The 21068-nt window shown below is 42.2% G+C and overlaps 1 protein-coding gene across 3 annotated transcripts; it reads right to left on the reverse strand.

The window, feature by feature from the left end:
* Nucleotides 1-10240: 10240 nt before the first annotated feature.
* Nucleotides 10241-20849, reverse strand: lhx3 (LIM homeobox 3). 3 transcript variants are annotated; one of them, XM_053411467.1, is made up of 7 exons: nucleotides 20780-20849; nucleotides 20167-20172; nucleotides 15425-15596; nucleotides 15093-15295; nucleotides 13008-13159; nucleotides 11756-11927; nucleotides 10241-10674 (listed from the first exon to the last, which is right to left on the reverse strand). In XM_053411467.1, the coding sequence occupies exons 1-7, from the start codon at nucleotides 20847-20849 to the stop codon at nucleotides 10241-10243; spliced, it is 1209 nt and encodes a 402-aa protein (XP_053267442.1). The 3 variants fall into 3 exon arrangements, with proteins under 3 accessions (XP_053267442.1, XP_053267443.1, XP_053267441.1); XM_053411468.1 differs by lacking the exon at nucleotides 20167-20172; XM_053411466.1 differs by lacking the exons at nucleotides 20167-20172; nucleotides 20780-20849 and adding an exon at nucleotides 18108-18204.
* Between the last annotated feature and the right edge of the window lie 219 nt (nucleotides 20850-21068).

Raw genomic sequence — 21068 nt, forward strand, 5'->3', positions numbered from 1 at the left:
AAGATAAAATAACATAATGTTAAACAACAACTACAAATATATAATACTTAGCTCTGACAGGTTTTGCCAAATGTAACTCAAAACTATCAAACAAGGTACCGAGTCGAGAAAGCTTCATAAAAATAACCAGTAACTCACATACAACTTCAGCACCAGCCTACGGATTTGTGTTGAGAAAGATGAGCATGTTAAACTGGTCTGGGGTCAGACACGAACGCAGCCTGGTGACCGTCAGTCCAGCCGCCGAAAAACCCGCTCTGAGGGGACTGACGTCGCCCTGATACACAGGTAGCTCCGTGCTAACTTGGCTAGCCTGGCCGCGGCTCCGGTGTTTGCGCTCCCCTCGTCCGTGTCAGACAACGCAGGCTCCTCGTCTCCCCCAGCCTCTGGGATAGCTTCACAGTGTTGGCAGTGAACCAAGTCATTTTTTAACTCAAAATGGTCCCATGCAACACTTCGCCGTGACCTCTTCATGTTTACTTTGGAAATGGAACTACACGGTAGCTCGCAGCCAGTCGCAGGTAACTGAGTAGGACTGTGGCGTTTTTTTCAAACACTGCCCAATCGATCGTCGATTAATTATGCCCATCCCTAGTCCCCAGGCAAGATGGAAGATGGGATTGAACCGCCGGTCTTCTAGCTAGTGGACGACCCGCTCTACCTCGTCTCCTTAGCCACAACCGCAGAAACTGACCTCCCCAAAACAGAAAAAAAACACATGATGCCAAAGTGCAGACTGTGCACACACATAAATAATGATTGTAAAGGAGTAAATCTCCCTCTCTGACACATAATAGCTCGTGCATTTCTAGACCTTCACCAAGTCTCCATTACAAAGCTTTCAGCAGAAAGTAGGATGGGGCCTTTGCAGTATTCTGTATTTAGCCAATTACAGAATTTTACAAATTGTCGTTGCTGCGGAGCATCATAATCAGCAATTATAAGGGTCCCCCTCTCGCCCCGGGGCCCCAGGTAAGGGCCTGCCTTGTCTATCCTGTTTCAGCGCCCCTGTAACCCTGTCTATTCCAGCCTGCACAGACCAGTGAGCCCAGTGTTGTTACTCTTCAAGAATGTCGAGGCCTCTTTATAGACACACGCACACACACACACACACACGCACACGCATGCATACGCACTCAAAAACACACTGCACATTTTGCCCTCTGCGTCCTTCACACATCCTTCAGTATTGCTCCTCATTCCGTACAAAATGCAAACGCGGTGCCCCTTCACCTCCCATCGCTTCCACTCTACATACATGCCTCCCTCCCTCCCCTCCATCCTTCCTGCCTTCTCTGTCTCTGTGCCGACTGTGGCAGCCGTCACGCCGCGCAGACATGTCTACCTGTCCGCGTTGATATAGTGGCGTAAGGTTCGCTTGATCACCAAGGTCAGGGACAAACAATCTATTCAATCCACTCATGATTATTAGGGGTATAAATAAATTTGGATGGGAGACTGCACCTTGAACTTTGAACCTTTACCCTCGGCTGAAATTTATCTTTTTACCATTTTTCTCCCCGTGTTGCTTGGTGACGAAAGATATCTCTTCCTCCACCTCTCCCTCTCCTGTGGTGTTTGATCCGATAATATGCAACACGTCCATTAGGAGAATGAGACGCACGCTGCTACTCTACATATGCAATGTTCAGACAAACTGTTTACTTGATTTCAACCAAATTGAAAATATCGGGTTGCACTATAATTCAATCCAATTTTATTTGTATAGTGCCAAATCATGATATACATTATATCAAGGCACTTTACACAGAAGGTCAAGACCTAACATTTTAATTTTTTTTTATAGAGAAACCGAACAGGAAAAACTCCCTCATTAACTGGAAGAAACCTCTAGAACCAGACTCAATGTGGGGTGAGCAGGGAATCATGGGGAGGAGAGGAGAGATGGGTGGAAAAGAGGGGAGAGACGGGAGAGAAAGAGAGATGGAGAGGGGTAGAGAGACCAGGAACACTTGTGCACCATCAGGTATCAGCTCTGACCAGTTATAATTAAAACAGTGTTAAGATGTTACTGATTATTCATGATAGCAGCAACAATCTATATATTGTATTAATTTATTAATTAATTAGAATAATTAAGAAGTATTATTATTAACAAAAATAAAAATTATAATAGGTGTTATCCTGCAGCTCTGGAGTCAGAGATACCTGCAAAGAGGGAGAGAAAGAGAGAGAGAGTGACTGGGAGGAAAAAGACACACAGTTAGTGACATGTATTAAAAATGAATAAATGAATGTGGAGATACACAGAGAGAGAGAGAGAGAAGTTCTCAGTGCATGATGGGAGTTCCCCCAGCAGCATAGCAGCATATTTAAGGGATGGTTCAGGACTCACCTGATCCAGCCCTAACTCTAGGCTTTATCAAAAAGGAATGGATTAAGTTTAGCCTTAAATGTAAAGAGGGTGTCTGCCTCCCGCATGGAGGGTGGGAGCTGGTTCCACAGGAAAGGAGCCTGGTATAGAGCTATAGATGTAGAGTGGACAGTTTATCAGTGAAGGGCACTAAGGTTCAACATCTGCATTCAAAATTTCATTCAATTCTTAGTGTTATTCTTTAGTCAAACACTGTATATGCTTGAACATCAGTATAATAACCATAACTTCTATACCTCCCCCTCAATTTCAGGTACTTCCAAATGATAACAGACGGTTATTTGTGTTAAGATGGAATGTTTTTTACCTATATAGCGAAGTTACCGATTGCATGGTTAACAAATAGAAAAACCTACTATGAAAAACTTAGAAATAACCGTCAGAAAAGAATGAAATACTAAACGTGTCACAGAAATGTAAGCCTGACCATTTTCTAATAAAGAACGGTTATGGTAAAATCAGGGCTTATGGTAAATCCACAATCCCTATTACAACATGTCAAACGAGAAGTTGTTGTGTTTTAACTTGTCTTATGGAAGAAAGATTCCTATCGGTGTAATTGAAACATGCACGACAGGATGGATTGGATTGATGTGTTGTGTTTGTCTTTGTGTTTTTTGTACAAGTTGTACCCTGTAATGCATAAACCCTCACAGATACAGTGCTTAAGCCTAAAAACGCATCATGGAAATAACTGTAGTGCATCCATTCTCCTGAGTTAACAATAGTTCCGCAGCTCCCTCTTGTTTTTTGTCCCCTGATCCTTCCCCACCCCACCCCTCCCCCACCCACCCCCCCCCCCCAGAAACCAAATTATAAAATCATCGAGAGCATGATGAGATTGCTGCTCGGTTATTAATCTTCAATAAATACATCTTGACCCGGGGATTAAGTGTGTGCCCTCTCCACCCCCTTGTCCTCTCCACCCCCGCCCCTCCTACCCCAACACACACCACCCTCACTCATCTCTCCAGAGATCCTTTGACATGAATTATGAAAAAAAAAAAAGGGAAAGAAAACAACAAGCAAAGGGGTTGAGAGGCAGAGAGGGGCCGAGAACAAATGTTCCAACCTGGATTGAGCGTTGCCAACTGATGGCGGTGACCTCGGGGCGCCCTCGGACTGAAGCGGGATTACTTCCTCTCGCTGGGAAAAGACAAATGGTGTGCCTTTCGGTCGGAAATAGTCCAATAGAAATCTGAGGCCGCGTGTTTAGGATAAATGCAGCAAATGGATTTACAGACATGCTATTTGTCCGATTTATATATAAAACAATCCTCAAATCACTGATTCAATACATTTTATACATTTTCTTTGAAATAAAACTTTAAATACAACTTAAGTAATTGTGCTTTGAGAAGATATTTACCAAAAATCGCGTTGGCAATGGAATAACAACTGGAAACAATAACTTGCCTTTGAATGAGAGCAGAAGTGGCTCTGACCTCAAATAATAATTTTTTGCTCCCTAAACACAGCAATAGCATTTATAGAAATAGAAATTGGCTAATTTATTTTCTTGTAAGGAAATATGACACCATACAGGTGTTGGCTTAATTTAGCGCAGACGCTTCAGTGTGACAACTTACATCACTTTGTTTCCCTTTGACCAAACACTTTGACCAATAGCAGCCCAGTGTGGCATTGCATTTGTAGTTTCTCCACAGTTTGGTAAGCAGAGGGTAACCTATTAAAGCAATTGGGCCAGAGTGCATTGTGCACATAACCCAATGGTGGCCTCCATAGGTCGAATTATGGATTAAATGTTGTAGCTTTTTGAAATAGTCAATATTTGAAGCACTTCTACTAAAGTATTTTAAAGGGAGATGGCACTTGTAACATATGAAGGCCTAAAAGTCTTAATTGTTCACACTCATACAGAATAATTGCCTATGGGGATTCTTTCTTTCTTTCTTTCTTTCTTGCAAGTTTCAAATTAAAACACTGACAAACATGTAGGATTTGCCCTCCGTGTCCCCCCCCATCTCAACAAATGTGATCCGTGCTCACATGCGTCAGCTCCCCTCAACTGCTGACTTCAAATACCATAATTATACTAAGTGATTCATCAGCTCCTTTAGCCAGAGATCAGAGTAGAGTGGGCACAAGGAGGACCAGACCCTCTTTGATGGTCAGACGTATATCAGCTCCCATGGTTGGTTTTCTGTTAGTCATCTAGAACCATGCGTGTAACTCCTCCAGTATATTTAATATCTCTTCTTTGTGTTTTTCTAAGTTTTGGATGCAGGAATTCTCCGTCTCCCGCTCACTGGCTCCTCTCCTGTCCCCTACGTCCCTTTAGCGGTGACAGCTGAGCAATGGCCTTCCCCGGCGCAGCGATAATTGAAAAGCATGATGGCTGGCTGCTGGTGAGGCGACCATCTGTGAGTCTGAGTGGTTTGGTGAGTGTTGCGGTCGTGGGCGGGGAGGTCGAGGGTTATGTGGGAGCCAGACAGCCTCCCGTGGGGAGCTGTTAACACCTCTTAGATGCCAAAGGGCCCCGCGATGGCCCTCTGCAGAGCCTAGGCTCCTAATGAGAAACGGGGTGATTATCCCGCTGTGAGGCCACTATAAGCACGTGCTGTTATGAATCCTGACAACCGTAATAAAAAGGCAAAACACAGAGGGAATAGAGCATCAGAATTTTTAAATACGCTGAGATGAATATGATAAAAAAGTATCTGCCGGTGCCACAACACACATTTTCTAAAGCTACTTCATTGTTGTTATCCTCCATCCGCTAACCAAACCAGCAGGAATGTTCGATGGAAGATTTATAACCTATAAAAAAACAATTAATGCTGGAATGATTACTCAATTACTCAGCTGATACACAGAAAATTAATTAAATCCAGATTCAGTAATTGGGCGTTTTGGTCGTTTATCAAAAGGAGCTGCTTGGTTTTCCTTGTTTTTTATCATTTACAAATCTGTAGAACAGGGGATTTGTAATTGTTCGGACATTTGTGGTTTTATAATAGTATTAAGTGATAATAGTGGGAAAAAAAATACACCCAGCTGGAAATCAGTATGTGTCTGATGCGCACATTCCGCAGTTAAAGCTCGTACGAAATGCTCTTATAAAAAATGACAAACATTTGAACTTAGCGACGAGAAGAAGAGCTGCTACAACGAACGCTCCTGATATGAATGTTCCCCCCTGAATGCATTTCAGTCAAGCATCACAGACAGATTACTGGATATTGCAATCCCATCGCAAAACGAAATGAAGAGATAATTATGCGGCCGGCGGCTGATGGCGAGGCAGAGCCGTGATGGACTTGATTAAAGTTGTCAGGGAAAACACACGCTAATGACCGTGTTGATTAGTTAGATTGCTTTAATGCGGCCGCCATTAATCTCGGGCATAAACAAAAGTATCCTGTTGGTCAAGTGCTGAGTTTGCAGTTAGTTTGCTCCTCCGTGCACCATCAAGAACACACCATGCTATGCAACGTGTACTTTCTCTCCCATTTGAAAATCGGAATATTTAATTACATGAAAACGTTCTATTGTCTATATAGAATATATTTAAGGAACTGAAATTAAACATGTGTATGCTTATTACTCTTAAATGTTAAATGTCTTGATATGATGCAGTCAACTAGTCCAACTAATCTTTCCTTCATCTTAGTTCTCTGTATCTTCCTTTACTTTTCCAATCTCTGCCTCTGCACAACCACGAGGCCTCAACCACTGGAGGATCTTATTCATTAACACTTAATTGATTGATATCTGTAACATGGATAATGCCCCCCCCCCCCCCCCCCCCCCACTACCTCCTCTCTTCATCCTTCCCCTGAGGTCCCAAAATGAAAAAAGAGCGTGCCGCTGCTACCATGCATACATTTGCAAACACACACACACACACACACACACACACACACACAGACGCACAGACGCACGCAGCCTCCCCTCCTTTGCTGCTCCATTAGGTCTGAATTGTAGCTGTGATGTGTAGGACCCAGGGGAGGTGTTATTGTCAGACCTGATTTACTCAGCACCATCTGACATAGGACTGGGGGGCTTGTGTGTGTGTGTGTGTGTGTGTGTGTGTGTGTGTGTGTGTGTGTGTGAGAGACAACAGGCGTATTGCCAGGCTTAGAGTCCTTTACAGAAAGGACAGTTAAAAGCAACAGTTTAACAGTCACTGTAAGCAATAGGCAACCCTTAGTAGTTTGTTTCATTGTTTCAAATTTACACATTATAGTCTAAACCTTAGAATTGTTATATTTTTAGATCAAGTCACATCATATTTTTGGTTTTGTATTTAAAAAGATATTTGAATAAAAAATCCTTAAACATTTCTTGCTTGTATGAAAACACCCCGTTACACCCAAAGATGTGAAGATGAAGATGAAACGATAAAATTCTAAATGAATCAGTAATTATATGGCTCTATATAATTAGTTTTAATTATATTAAATCAGTGTATTCTTCAACAATTTACTGGTGAAAGATTTGAAATTAAAGGTCCATCTCTGAAATTACATGTCAGATTTTATGGTCATAAATGATTACCTTTTTCGACCAATCAAAACCAAATCAAGGCCAAAACATAACCCAAAACGAATGGCCGAGTCTTTTAGAAGGATAACTGTATCCTGTTTAAATCTTGGCGCTGAGCAACAGTAAAGCGCTGCTGCCGAAGCATCATTTAATCGTTGATTAAATTGTATATCAGCATTGTCATCTTTAGCAGCTTTACACTTTAACCCCAGGACAGACTTTTATTTTGAAAAGAACGCGTAACAATTAACCTCAGGAGCCTCCGGAGCTCTTTTCCATGATTTTCTTATTTACTCATGGTGAAGCAGCCTGTGTTTGGATTGTTAAAGCTGACACCTCTCACCTTCTGCCGGTCTTATACAAGCCATCTCACAAATTGCAACTTAATCTAATTCTTTCCTCCGTAAATGCTGGGTTTCCAACTCAATCTGGAAGAGTGGGTTGGGATAATCCCAGTTATTTGTTATAAGAGAGTTCATCCCATGGTCACCAAACTCTCACACCTGCTGCGAGCCGGAGCTCAAGGTGAGAGAAAGTCGGATCATTCACTAAGAAATGGCTTGACCTCCAATGTCATGCGGTCAACAAATCCGAAGATAGTTTAGAATCCTACAGGTACACATGCAGGCATTAGTTCCCCCGTTGTTAAACAGAACCACAATTAACAGCTTAGACGTTTAAGCCAAGCACTTCCTGTTTGCTCTGAGTCTGCGACAAATCAGCCTGTCTGACCCCAAAAACAACCGGGCAGGTAAACTGACGGAGGCGGATAACGCAGGAGCTTAACACAGCCTTTGACACTTCACTCTCACCCCCTCTCCTGTCTTCGCCAAACACTCTCGGGCTCCGGTTACGCACCTGCCGCTTTTGAGAGGCAACAGTGATACCTGCCACTCACCTGGAAGGATTCAGCTGAGGATCCTGTCTGGTGTTCCTTTTCTTGTTCAGGGAAACTGAGGAGCGCAGCAGGCAGCCGTTAATGGCAGGGGACGGTGGGGATTATGCTTCTCAGAGAAAAGGTTGGAGGACAGCTGGGTATCACCATCATGCATGTGATTGTGTACAGATCCCCCCCAAACGCACATGCACAGACAACAAAGTTGCACAATCATGCAGACCGATACTTGTGCATGAATTTAGGAAACACAATTATTAAAATCCAGTCTGGGTTGCTGTAAGAAATCATGGCGGGCTCCGAAGAGATGTCAATATAAAGGGCCCATTCTAGGGTATAGAAAAATTGAATTTAGATGAAACACGCTAGTGTAAACATCACTAGGATTATTTTTATATTCCTAATAGATCTGTTTCAGACACACTGAAACTTTTAAATGCTTTGTCTTAAATATTATTTTTTTGTAACTTTTTTTTAATGCATTAAAGAAGTGTGTATTTAGTGTAACAGTTATGAATACAAATATAATTCATATATATTTTGTAATAGTTTATGTATTGACGTGTAAACAGCATTTTAATAATGCGGCTAATTCATTTTTTTTTTAACAGTTTGATCCATAGGAAAATGTCAGATTTTTTAATTGACGTTTTTATATTTAATTTTGTAAACTTGAAACTACAGAAATTGAATAAGCTTGATAAAAAATCGAAATACCCATTTAAAATAAGATTCCTTCACAACTGCAGTTAACTACAATAGATGAGTAAATGTTAAGGGCTACTTTCCACCTTGGTTCGCTAAAATAAACAAATTGAAACTACTAGGATGACTCAGTTGAGAACTTTGAGGTTCACTCTCTGGGACGTACCACCCCGATAAATAATAAAAGTAGTAAAGTAGTGCCAAAGGTTTAAAATGTGACAAATGATGTAAAGCACAGCTCAAAATCTTTAAGTGTCTGTATGATATCACGAGCCATTCCCGAACCAGATACATAAACATGCATCCTCGCGCACATACCACGCCCACACACACTCAACCCCACACACACGTTTACAGTTTAATCTATTTAATTGAACCTGACTTTGAATTAACTAAACAAATGAGGAAATTCACAAGGGGCACTTGATCCCTTCTCGGCTAATGGATTGGAGATTCCTTTCCCATGGCGGCATTTGGGCAAACAAGACCCAGTAATCTCTGAATTGATGAGTTGACTCTGTCTGCATCACATTTCTGCACTAAAGAGCTGTTGAACCCCTGATACACTGTTGGTAGTTAGCCAGGGACCCAATTTGCAGACGCAGCCGAACGGTGGGCTCGCTCTGGTTTCACTGCCAGCGCTGGGTTATGCTACAAATTAAATATATGGGATAGATGCCGCAAGTAAGACATAAGATAAATATGAAGGATTACCCTGCGTGGTTTGTTGGCACGGGTTTAGTTGCTTTTATGAGAAATATCCAAATTGTAAAAAAGACTTAAAATCCGTCCAAAACTTTCCCTATGTTCAGAAGGTTATTCTTTAAACATGCATATTACTTATTTTGGCTTATGTGATGCACAGTTGAGTAATCCAGCCAAAAAGGATAGAACTCCATCTTGCTTAAGGTGACAAATTTATTAAAGTCCTGCCATTTAATCAGGAATCATCATCATTATCATCACCAGAAGGAATAAATAAGACATAAAACATTTCCCCACATAAACAAACATATACATCAGACCCCGGGTGCCATAGCAGTTGGTCCTCGGGGGGGTTGTTTTCAGTAGAACAAAACGAACAAGATACATCTGAGAACACACAAATGCATAGAAGTAATTGGACCCCTAGGTACCATTTAAGACAACATCTACATTTTTGTCTATGTCCCTGTTTAAGAATGTACAAAGTCCTCACATCTGGGTTCTTATTCATGTCCAAGAAGGGGTTTGTATAAAAATAAAGTCTCCACAATGATAAACCATTATATTTATATATATGTAGACATTTGGCAACAACCAGACATTTAAAGACTCTGATCTTAGAACGGATTTCTGCACCTGAACTCACTGTCGAAAACAGATAGCAGTGGGAGGAGATGAGAATAAGAGGGTGTGAAGATCCAAATGATTGAGTCTGTACATTGTTCTGAAAAAAGCTTATTGTGGTATCTGCAAAATGAAACAATTTTGACAGATTCCTTTCTTTTTCTACACTTCTACTAGTGACGGACGACTGTTAGGCTGTAAGACTGTAAGTGCTTTTGAGGAGGGGCATCTCTCTCCCCCATTCTATCCAGATATTGAACGCTGATACCTGTAAATCAGATGTTGGTGAGATCCAAGTCAAGGATAGCAGACTAGTCCTTGACACGTTCACTGCCCATTTCCTAAAATCCAACAGAAGACACAGAGAAAACCAAGAAAAAAATGTCCAATGTCTTGTCCATGACCGATCAAAACTGCCCGTGGTCCACTTCGTCTAACCATGAGGCAGGACTGGTAGGAAAGTCTGGGTATCCCCCGCTGCTGCCCGTCGAGAGGTCCGAGCTGGGTCCGTTGGCTGCCCCCATGGAGACTCTCACGGCAGGGTTGATCCCGGGCCCGCTGCCCTGCGTCATGATAGAAAGGCCGGATTCCGGGTAGACCAGGCTGGAGATGAGAGGCTGGTGCCTGGGTAGCGCCTGCAGTGACCCTGGCGACTGAGGAAGGCCGTACGGGCTGTTGGAGCGAATGTCGTGGAACTGGTCCTGAGAGGGCAGCACGCCATGCTCCAGAGGAAAGGAGCCGTGGTTGTTGCCCCCTTGGCGGCTGCCCAAGCCCGGAGAGGACTCACTGAGGCTGCTGTAGATGCCGTTGGTGTGGCCAAGCTCTGACATGGGTGGTTCGTCTGTGCAAAGAGCACAAGAAGGCAAAATTAATATATTGCGTTTTATATATTTATTTTATTCCAATGAAACATAACTGTCTTATTTCAATGTATTCCGGACGAGTATGGCAGCAAAGTAATCTGAACTTAGAGCCAATCTCATGTTATGAATGAAATGCTTAATTTGATTTGACCAATAACTGTCCAGAGAGCCCTAAACTGAGGACTCCTCACAAGACACGAGACAAGGTGCAGTTTTGTAAGTACTTTTGAATCAGCGTTTACCGCACAATTAATTACATTGATGCCGTTAATGCACGTGCACGAGCACAAAGATCTCTCTCACGTGCATCAGATTCCAAGTGGCAGTTATCCAGACTACGAGGTCTGACACACACGGTAGCGGGAGCAAGCACATGGCAAATAGGGCTGTAAATAGCAATGCACACTGCAAGTTAGTGATCTAGTATGTTATGAGTAGTGTAAAACAGTTGTTGTTTCTTTATGGCCGCTAAAAAATGCCGAACTGCCCCAGCTAAGCAAGCTTGCTTTCGGAAAGCTTGGAGAAATTTGCCCCTCCTCAGTTACTCATTTTGAAATGAAACGTTGCACAAACCGCAGAATAAAATGCCATGATAGAGTCAAAGACAAAAAAGAAAAGACTTATAAAATATATAGCATTTAGCATGTTCCTTACATAATTCTAATGAGTCAGCGGTCAGGGAAAATAATAATTCAACTTCTCCTGGCGTTGATCAACCATTTCAGGAATATATCAATCTTATTTAGAACTATACAAAACATGAATTTTGTATTTTTAACATTGCCAAACATCCTCCTTTTTTAGCAAAGGCATTCAGTAGTAGGATGAGTTTACAATGTTAACAAGCTCATGCTTTTATTTGATAGGCGTCGTTTTGTGGAAGAAATTGTCACATCATGGTAGGTGTACACATTAAGACGTAAATAATAAAATTACTGATGGCTGAAATCCATTTATCTTGTTCAGTTTCTTTCAAGGTCTTGGCCTTGAACTGAACAAAGCCATACTTGCTGCGATGGCCTCTGTGATTCGGCTCAATGAGTGCTGTGGGGTCTTTACCTGTGAAGGACACCTCTGCGTCGCTGTCCATTCCCTCCTCCTGGATGCTGTCCTTATCAGATTTGGAGCTCCCCCGCGAACGCTTCATGTTGCGGAAGTACTGGCCCCACCTCTGCCGACCGGCGTCTTTCTTCAGCCTTTTCTCTTTAGCCCGTCTGTTCTGAAACCAAACCTGATGGGGAGAAATACAAGATTTATAATCACGTAATGACTGTGATTACTTCCTAAAATACATTTCACTATCTAAAACAAATGTCTGAAAAGAGATAAATTAGGTCAGATAAGTTTTGTAAAAGACCTTGACTATAAATATACCCTTTTAGTTTTTAACCCTAATGTTTCTTACACACAAGCCAAAGTCTGCTACATTGAAGTCCTCTTTCCTTGATGCACATATCCTGCTTTTACGCATTAAAAGAAAAAAAGAAGTGAACTTTCAAGGACTGTCTGGACACGACTTCCCACTTGGATGAGTTCAAGTGTGGGGAACTAAAGCAGTGACACTGAACAGTAATCCTGGGACTATACAGCGTCCCCTGCACTAGATTTATCACTCACTTAATGAACTTCACAACAGCTACAAGTTGTAATCACCTCCGGGGGCCAGACAGGTTAGTGTGCGGCTGACTTCAATTAGTCAGTACATGTGTGTACTGTATCGTTTTCTTGCTTTCACATTCGAAAAAGTAAAATACACATGCAGCGTATATGGTCTGACTGGAAAGTGTCTCAAATCTCCCCGTGCTGTCGTTTACAGTTTCTGATACAAAATGCATGAACGACCCATTTCTGTTTAATTTCATCTCGCACACAAAAATTAATCCATTTCAGTCACAGGCACAAAGAGCAGTTTTACATTCTCCTTAATGATATTCCGCCCTGAGTGAACCCCACCCCCCTTCACCCCTTCCATTTTACTGAATAACGAGAAGCATTTTAGTGGCTTCTGTCTCTACTTTTGTCCTTGCAAATAAAACAATATATATGACCACCACCCAGCGACCAGTGTGCGGCTCCTCAGCAGTGGACAATATGCGAAGGGCCCCTCTTAGCATTGTTAACGAGCTTGCACTTAAACCACGCTGACTTTCGCTCGGACTTCATTTTACTCAATCTGGCCGTAAATTCCCCCCACACCACGCACTCTGTCGTACGGTGAGCTTGTGCCAGTTCAACCGCGATTGTCCCTTGATAATGAAGTCCGGACACTAATGGAATAGCCTTTAATGGATAATAATGTGCAGCTTTATACCTGCACAACTCGCATGTCCAGGCCCGTCTCGGACGACAGCTGCTCTCGAACATGGCGTGCAGGTTTGGGAGAGTTGTTGTAGGCGTTCTTCAGTGTCTCCAGCTGCTTGGCCGTGATGGTTGTCCGTGGCCTTTTTGCAGTCGAGTCTGCTTCTGAAACAATGAGCGGACGATACACAATGTGAGCTGGGACTGAACATATTCTGTTCATAAGATCAATTTAGCTTTTTGTAAGGAATGAAGAGAGTAATGGTCAAATAATGTTTTTTTTTCTGTGATATTTTACTTCCATGTCAGTATTTGAATTATTTGTTGTCGCTAGTATAGAGAATAAAGTGTCCCATGTAGAGAAAGAGCCTATAAGATAAAATATGATAATCCTGTATTAGTCCCATAATGGGGAAATTTGCAGCAGCATAGGAGGCAATTGAAAATAGACAGGAAAGTAATAATGAGTGAACGTCCAATAAAAACAATGAATTATAAAATATAAATAGAACAGGATATAATACATAGAGCGAACTAAAATCAATACAGAGTGAGAATATAGTGAAACCGCCCATTAGCCATTGAATTGCACCAACGGAAATGAATATTGCATAGTTAATAGTGAAGTATACTGTATCTATTCAATCAATGGTAATAAAACTAAAAAAGTATGTTTACTCTATAGCAACTGATGATATAGAGCAGCCTCTTAAATACACAACTTTCTAATTCATCATTAATGGATTAATGCTCTTCTGCCTATAAACTAAACTCTAGCATCCTGTGCCTAATTGCATCATGTCTGCACATCTGTTTGCCAGCACAGCAAAATACAAAAAAAAAATAAAACCATCATCCAAATGGATGCTGCCCAAGTAATTGCGCCCTCTCATTAGTAAAATAAACGTGTGTGTTTTTTGCGAAAAGTTGCCGCGTAAATCAGTGCATGGTGTCGAGCAGTAAATTCAAACAAACAGATGGGGAGATAAAACTTGACCATGGCCGGGCTGTCCTGCGAGGAGCGGAGGCTGCTGGGATTTTTTTCTGTAAAGTTAATGGTGTTGGTATTAAACTGCGGATCTGATGAAAATGTGTGTTGTAGGTGTGTTGAACAGTGTGTGGCAAAAAACATGAGCATCTGTTAACTATTTCATGACAGCACATATTCTGGTATATTTGACAGCCACAAATCAACTGAAAGAAAAACATAAATTGAGAATCTGTGGCAATAACCAGGCCCACATGAACGTAAAGGAACATGTAAAACACAGATATTACTAACGTGTAGGTGGATATGCCTATTAATAGTATTATGTATAAAATTGTACTGTTGTCACGGAACATCTTCTTTTGCAATCTATAGTATATCTGGAATATTTTCCCTTTAAGGGATGACCCAAATTAAATGTTACATAATTTAAAAAAGAGATCCAGAAGCATATCGGAGTTATTATTGTAATTTGTGTCATGTGCATTCAGTTTTAGTACACAACTGGTACACTGCTGTTTGAGCCACATACTGTACATGAGTTACTGCTTCTACCTTTACACTAATACATGAATGTGGCTTAAGCCTATATAAACAACCAAAATGTGCATGCACTCAAAATGTAAAAATATACTATGTGTCATTGTATTCCATTAAATCTTTTATTTTAATTTGAAACATATCTTAAAATGATTGTAGATGAACAATTAATGCACCAATAGCATTTAGAAGTATGATATAATTATCATGTTGTAAATAATAGGAGCACAGACACAAAGACCTTCATTCTGGGTGTATGTGTGTGCGTGTGTCTGTGTGTGTGTCTCCTCTGCACACGGGAACAATATGAAGAGTTATTGTAAACGGATCCATTCAGGAGCAGAGTGTAAAGCCTCCGGGCCTCCTCTTTACGCAGCTCCCCATCGATTGGGTTGCGGGCAACGATGCAATTAGCACAGGTGGGTCAGAGTTTATGGGTGACCTCATTGTCACGTCATGTATTTAACGTGACGCACTAACAGGCCATGCAGACTTTTTTTCACCCACCCCTCCTCATGCGTAAAACACTGCGCATGTTGTTCTTTCTCCAGACCGGACGCACACACACACCTCTCTGTTTGGCGGTCTCGTAGTCGCCCTTGCAGACCAGCCTGCTGTCCTCCATCAGGTAGTACTCGTCCCCTGTGGCCAGCTGCCTCTTGCACACGATGCAGGCGAAGCAGTGCAGGTGGTAGACGAAGTCCTGCGCCCTCCTCACCACCTGTGTGGGCGGTATCCCCTGCTGACACGCTGCGCACTTGGTCCCGAATCTCCTTTTGGAAAATCAGAAAGTCGACATCAATAAAACCATAAACATAAATTGTATGGCTATAAAAAGGGATATTTTTGACACAGGATAATCAACGAAAACCATGTTGAAATGAGTCCTGGGGTGTACTCACTTGAAGAAATCCTCTTTGCAGTAGACGCTGTCGCCCCTGCTGAAGCACTTGTCCGCCAGCTGAGCCTGGCAGTCGCTGCATTTCAGGCACTTGCTGTGCCACTGGCGGTCCAGCACCTTGAGGATGAAGCGGTCCACGATGTGCTGATTGCAGCCCGCGCACACTGGGATCTCTGCAGGAGACACGAGGGAATCACGACATTAGTTTTCAGTCAAAAATGTCGTCGTTGGGTGAATGTGGCCCCGACGCGCCGAATGACATCTGAACCACGCGTCCTGTGCGTAATGTGCGGACCCTTAACATACTAATCTGCTGATGGTTGGACCTGTTCAATTATGCAAGACCCTCAATAAGCTTTGTAGCTAAAAATAACATCAGCAGCGTTAATATTCTGTACAAAGAAATGCGTAATGATATTCCATTGTGTCCACAGATGGACACAAAATGTCTTAAATTTGCCTTTTCTTCTCTTTAAATATTTTAACATTTGGCCATTTTTATCTTAAAACAATCTTTAAAATAATGTACACATTTTACAGGAGTGCATATTAATTGACGTAAAATAAAAACGATTGTAGCAAAGGTTATTTTGTAACTAACTGTCACTTCTACAAACTTACTTATAATTATTATTCACCCAATAAAATGTCTGTTATTTATCAATTAATAAACGTATAAATGTATAAACCAAAATAAAGCATAATGGTGTTAAAGCAAGGAGTGGGGTCCGATTGCAAATACAATCAAACACATTCTTTATTAGCCTTGTTTAGTATATGGATAAATGCCTTTATACAAGATACACATATTTGTCTTATGTACCTAAAATATTATTTCAATCCACTTACATAACATCTCACTGTCCATATTATTCCATATAACCGCCACAAGCATTGACTAGGTAAATGTAGACATAAAAAATATTAGGAGCTTTATTTATTTAACAACTGCATTCAATTTGCAAACACTGTTGTATTTAGGCTTCAGTAAGATATAATTAAAATAGTCACATTCCCACATTCAATCGATTAGTTTAAAAGCCTGTTATAGAATTATTAGAAATAAACATGGGCATCAGTGCACTACGATGCAGGCAGCCATCGTGGTATAAATACAAAACGTGAAGGATATATACGACATTTATTTTCTGTGTAAATCAGATTGAGGGAAGCGCACTGTATATCGCGGGATTTAAATTATGAGAAGCTTTTCTAATCGAGGTGTAAATAACCGTCTTGACGAATTAACAGCTCATTCATTGTTAACATGTCTGCAGTTATATTGCGGATCTATGAGGCTGTCTAACAATATTCACTCAACGTAACAAACAACCAAAGTAAAAAAAATAAGCACAAGCAGCTGCTGGCATGTGGAGAAAGACGTTATCAGGCCTCTTTATTACTAATTAAACGAAGCTCAACCACTTCATATTCCGTCCGCAGGAATCGCGTTCCCATTGTTCTGTTGTGGACAATTCATGCAACATTAACGAACCGTTTCTTCTGGCATCGCCGGCGAGCCCTGCACAGGGAGCCACGTCAAGAAACAGGTGTACCCAGCTCATCACTTATTCAACGCGCTCTGTACAACTAGAAAACCGCGGCCTATAGTCTCCAAAGGTACAGAACGACAAACGTGTCCGAGGCGATCTCACGGTGCAGGGCCCCTAGTGGAATATCCAAAAATGTAGATGCATAATCTCAATAGAAATATATTCAAACGTGAATTCCCAGGTCAACCTGCTCACAGCATGCCTATTCAAAATGGCAGTGGAGGTGGAATCGTGATTGTAGTGATCATAAACACACACACACACATCTTGTGTTCCTTACTCTTCAGTATGAACAATCCTCTAAACCAGTGCGTAAAAATGCGTAAAACCAATTCTATTTTACTCCTTAGTGCTGGAGTTTGGCCGGGCACTTCCTCCAAATCAAATATCGAAATATGTTGTCACTTAGCCGATAATATGGATAAACAACGGTTAAAGCCAGATAAGTCGAAGTTGGAGATGCTTGATCCGAATCGAAATCTTAACGTTTATGTGAAACTTTGGATCAGGTCACTCCAATAACCAGCTGGTAGCCTGTCTGTCCAGAAATGACGGTGTATTGGTAAATAAAGGTAGGGTCGTGATTGTATTGATCGTGAAAATACAAAACTGTAATGTGCATGTGTTATTCTTCAACATGCACGACCTTCTGCATCCATAGAACAAATGCGTAAAAAATGCGTAAAACTAATTTACCAGTTCAAAGCGCTGGGGAAGCGGATTAAAGGCGGATTTATCCTCCAAAACCAAAATAGAAATAGATCGAAATTTAACCGGACACATTGAATAAACAAAATAAAAAATTCATTCAAGTAGATTTCGAGCAACGAAAGTTGCACATGGCGAAGACTGTTCCAGATGACAGGACAATTTCCCCCAAATCAACACAAATGCACAGCTGTAGCATCAATAATCCACACAGCACTGAGGATACGGAGACGCGCTTGGAACATCAGCAGCAGAGTGAACGAGTCCAACAGACAGCACCTTGAAGGCCCACTGAGAGACGCCATGCTCCAACATGTATGGTCATGTATGGTGACTCTATACAAATCAATAACAGGAAATATAAACAATGCAACAACAACAAAAAAAGAAGGATGAATCGACAATATCTTTGCTCTCGGTTACCTTTCCGTAGCTGCTCACTTTGGGACAGCAGAGCGAGGAGCATCTCCGTGTTGTGCTGTGCCTCTTTTGGAGAGTTGCGCTCACCGTGTCCGTCCATCGCGCATGATTTTACGCTCACATTCACGCAAATCCCCCTCGTCTCTGGACGGTTCACCCACAAACACACGCCGTCAGTATTTTTGTCGTAGAGCGAGAATAAAGCTCGCCGGTGGAGTTTTGCAACGCGGGGCTGTTGGAGCTCTGATCAGGATTATACGAGCTGCAGTGTTTCCATGGGCGACAGGGCAATAGATTAACATCACCTGCCTACCGAGGGCTACCTTACCCGGAAGAGGAAAACACAGGAGCTGAGGAGGGGGAGGCAAATAGGAGGTTCAGGGCTGGGTGGTAACGTTACTCAAGGACGCGTTACTATATTGTATCCTATATATTACCTGTCAAACAAGGGGACGTCCAAAAATATGTTTAGTTCCTTTCCATTCACTTTTCATTTGTTGCCTGAATTTGAATCATTACAAATCCACTTTTCTTCAGCTAACGTTGTAGTCATCATTTTACGTTACCTGTTCTCATCGTTTTATTGAGCACAGGGGGGAATTACTTTTTTACTTCTTAAAAAGGCACGTTTGTGCAATCACGGTTTTGTAAACTACGAGAGCCACACACCTCACATTGCTTTTGGAAAAGGAGAAGACACATTTCCACGCATCAGACTATATCAGCTGTTTCTATATTGCTGTATCTGGGAGGACGTAAATTGTCTCGAGTTAGAAACCATCCAACCCCTGCGCCGTTAGGCACAACATCAACAGGCTGATATCAATGACCCCCGTGTGGAAACTGCACCATGATGGACACGACTAAAATTACAAATCACAAACCGGAAGAAACTGGGCCCAGTGATGTTGTTGGTTTATTCTGTAAAGTAGTATTTTCATGGCAATCCATTTTCATATCGATTTTAGGAGTGTCGTGCGTAAAGACTGGGGCCTGGGGGAAAGGCCACATCTTGTTTCGAAGCTTGTTTGGTTTGTTCTTTTCTGTCATGAATTTATTTATTGATTGCGTTTCTTTGAAAAATGAAAATAGCATCGAGCCTTGGATTCTTATTATTTTATAAATGCTCTATTTTATAATATAATTGCTCGTATTTCCACACTCGGTACAACTTATAATTCCATTATTATTGTTCGAATGACAAGAAACTTACTTTATATCTATCTCACACACACACACCCCACACACACCCACACACACTCACAGACTCACACACCCACCCACACGTACACACGTATGAAGTGTTGCAGCAGAGTGCTCAAAGACAAGTGTTTATTTAGGGGAGAGATTGGCTGTTCAATAACATGTTGATCGGGCCAACACCCCAATAAATTTTATTGACACTGATCCTTGGCACAAAAGAGCGTCTGGGGAAATCACGGGTAGTGCCACAGCCACGCGCGCCGCTGATGAATCTAAAATCAATGTCCTATTTGCCTGTATTTCAGGAGTATATGAAAAGCGTTTTGGAGAAGGCTGCTGGGGTCCACGGGTGCCCCCTCTTTACTTCTCAGCTTTGTAATAATTTTTATGTCGTATTGATCGCTTTACTTCTGAGGGGGGAGAGGCCGATAGTAATGCGACAACAAAGCGATAAAATGACCATCAGAGTAATGGTCAGCGCGTTAGAGAAAGACGCAGCAGAAAATGTCATTTTTTTCCCGTATGAAATTGTAAATTAATTAATTTCGAATTATCAGTTATCTCCAAGAAGTTTTTTCAAAGTCAATCTAACATTAAATTAAAATATGTCTTATTTTGCGTAAAGTGATCTCAGCCTGTCAAGCAGAATTGCGCAAAAGCTTATTCCAGAAACAGGCCAAACTTAAGAAAAAGGAATCCTCCCTTTTATCCTTGAATGCCACTAAATATTTAGATCAACAAGTTGGCTCTTTATCGGAAGCGTAAAATGGCGTCACTGTTCCAGGCCCCACCACCTCCACCTCTTCCCTCAGGTGTCCCACCTGTCAGGGCAGGAATGTGACACCTGTTGGTGGGGAACCAGCTCCTGCTCGCCTGCTTGCAGCCTGTCGTCCGCGGGTGGGTCCCTCCGTCCGGGTGGGTGCGCGGTCTCCCCTCCACAGATCCGCCCTCTGTGCGCCCTGGCTGCGTGCGCTCCCGTGACAACCGCGGGGCAGCATGTGCGAAATGACAGCACGCGCATAACATCTGTTGGTGTGACTCTTTTGCGACAATGAAGGCTCATTACAGATTCATAACGTCTCCCACACGCAGCGCAAAAGAAGCGCATCCAAACAGCCTGGGTTAAATGATACAGGGGGGGTCTCTCGCAACTTCTAACCCTGCAATCCCCCCACAGCTCCAGGCCACCAACTCAACATCATATGTGTGAAAGCTTTTTTGCAGGGCTGTGTGTGTTTTCCCACAATGTATTACAAGCACTCCCCTGCGTCTGTTTCACGCTTGTCAAGAGTTCACACAGCAAAACAAGAGCCACCTCCCGTCATGCAGCGCTGATTCGCCTGTGGCCCATTATCCTCTATTTCACGCCTTATTGTGGCCAATTCACGGACCCCGGGGCGTCAATTAAAGCGCATTGCTCTCTTTCCCCAAATCATAACACACAGTAAAATGAGTCAAACTGCGGATCTTACCTTGGCCCGAACTGTACCGAGAGAAATTCCCGGTGCTCTGACAACTTGACCCCGGGTGTTCGAGCAACATTTTTGGAGATGTTCCGATGATCCAAGAGGTAGAGAGGCACGACTTTTCTAAAATTTAATGAAAAACAACAAAAAAAATCTAACCAGCTACTGAATCGAGGAGACGGATTTAAAAGCCGCACCAGCCCGGTGATTTATCCTCTGGAGAGTGAGTCGAGCTCTGTTCGATGGAAGCTGGATTTGTGGAAAACGCAGGAAAGCACCTCCGTGGACCTCTCTC

This window comes from Pleuronectes platessa, chromosome 19 (genome assembly GCF_947347685.1).
Source record: "Pleuronectes platessa chromosome 19, fPlePla1.1, whole genome shotgun sequence".
Lineage (NCBI taxonomy): Eukaryota > Metazoa > Chordata > Actinopteri > Pleuronectiformes > Pleuronectidae > Pleuronectes > Pleuronectes platessa.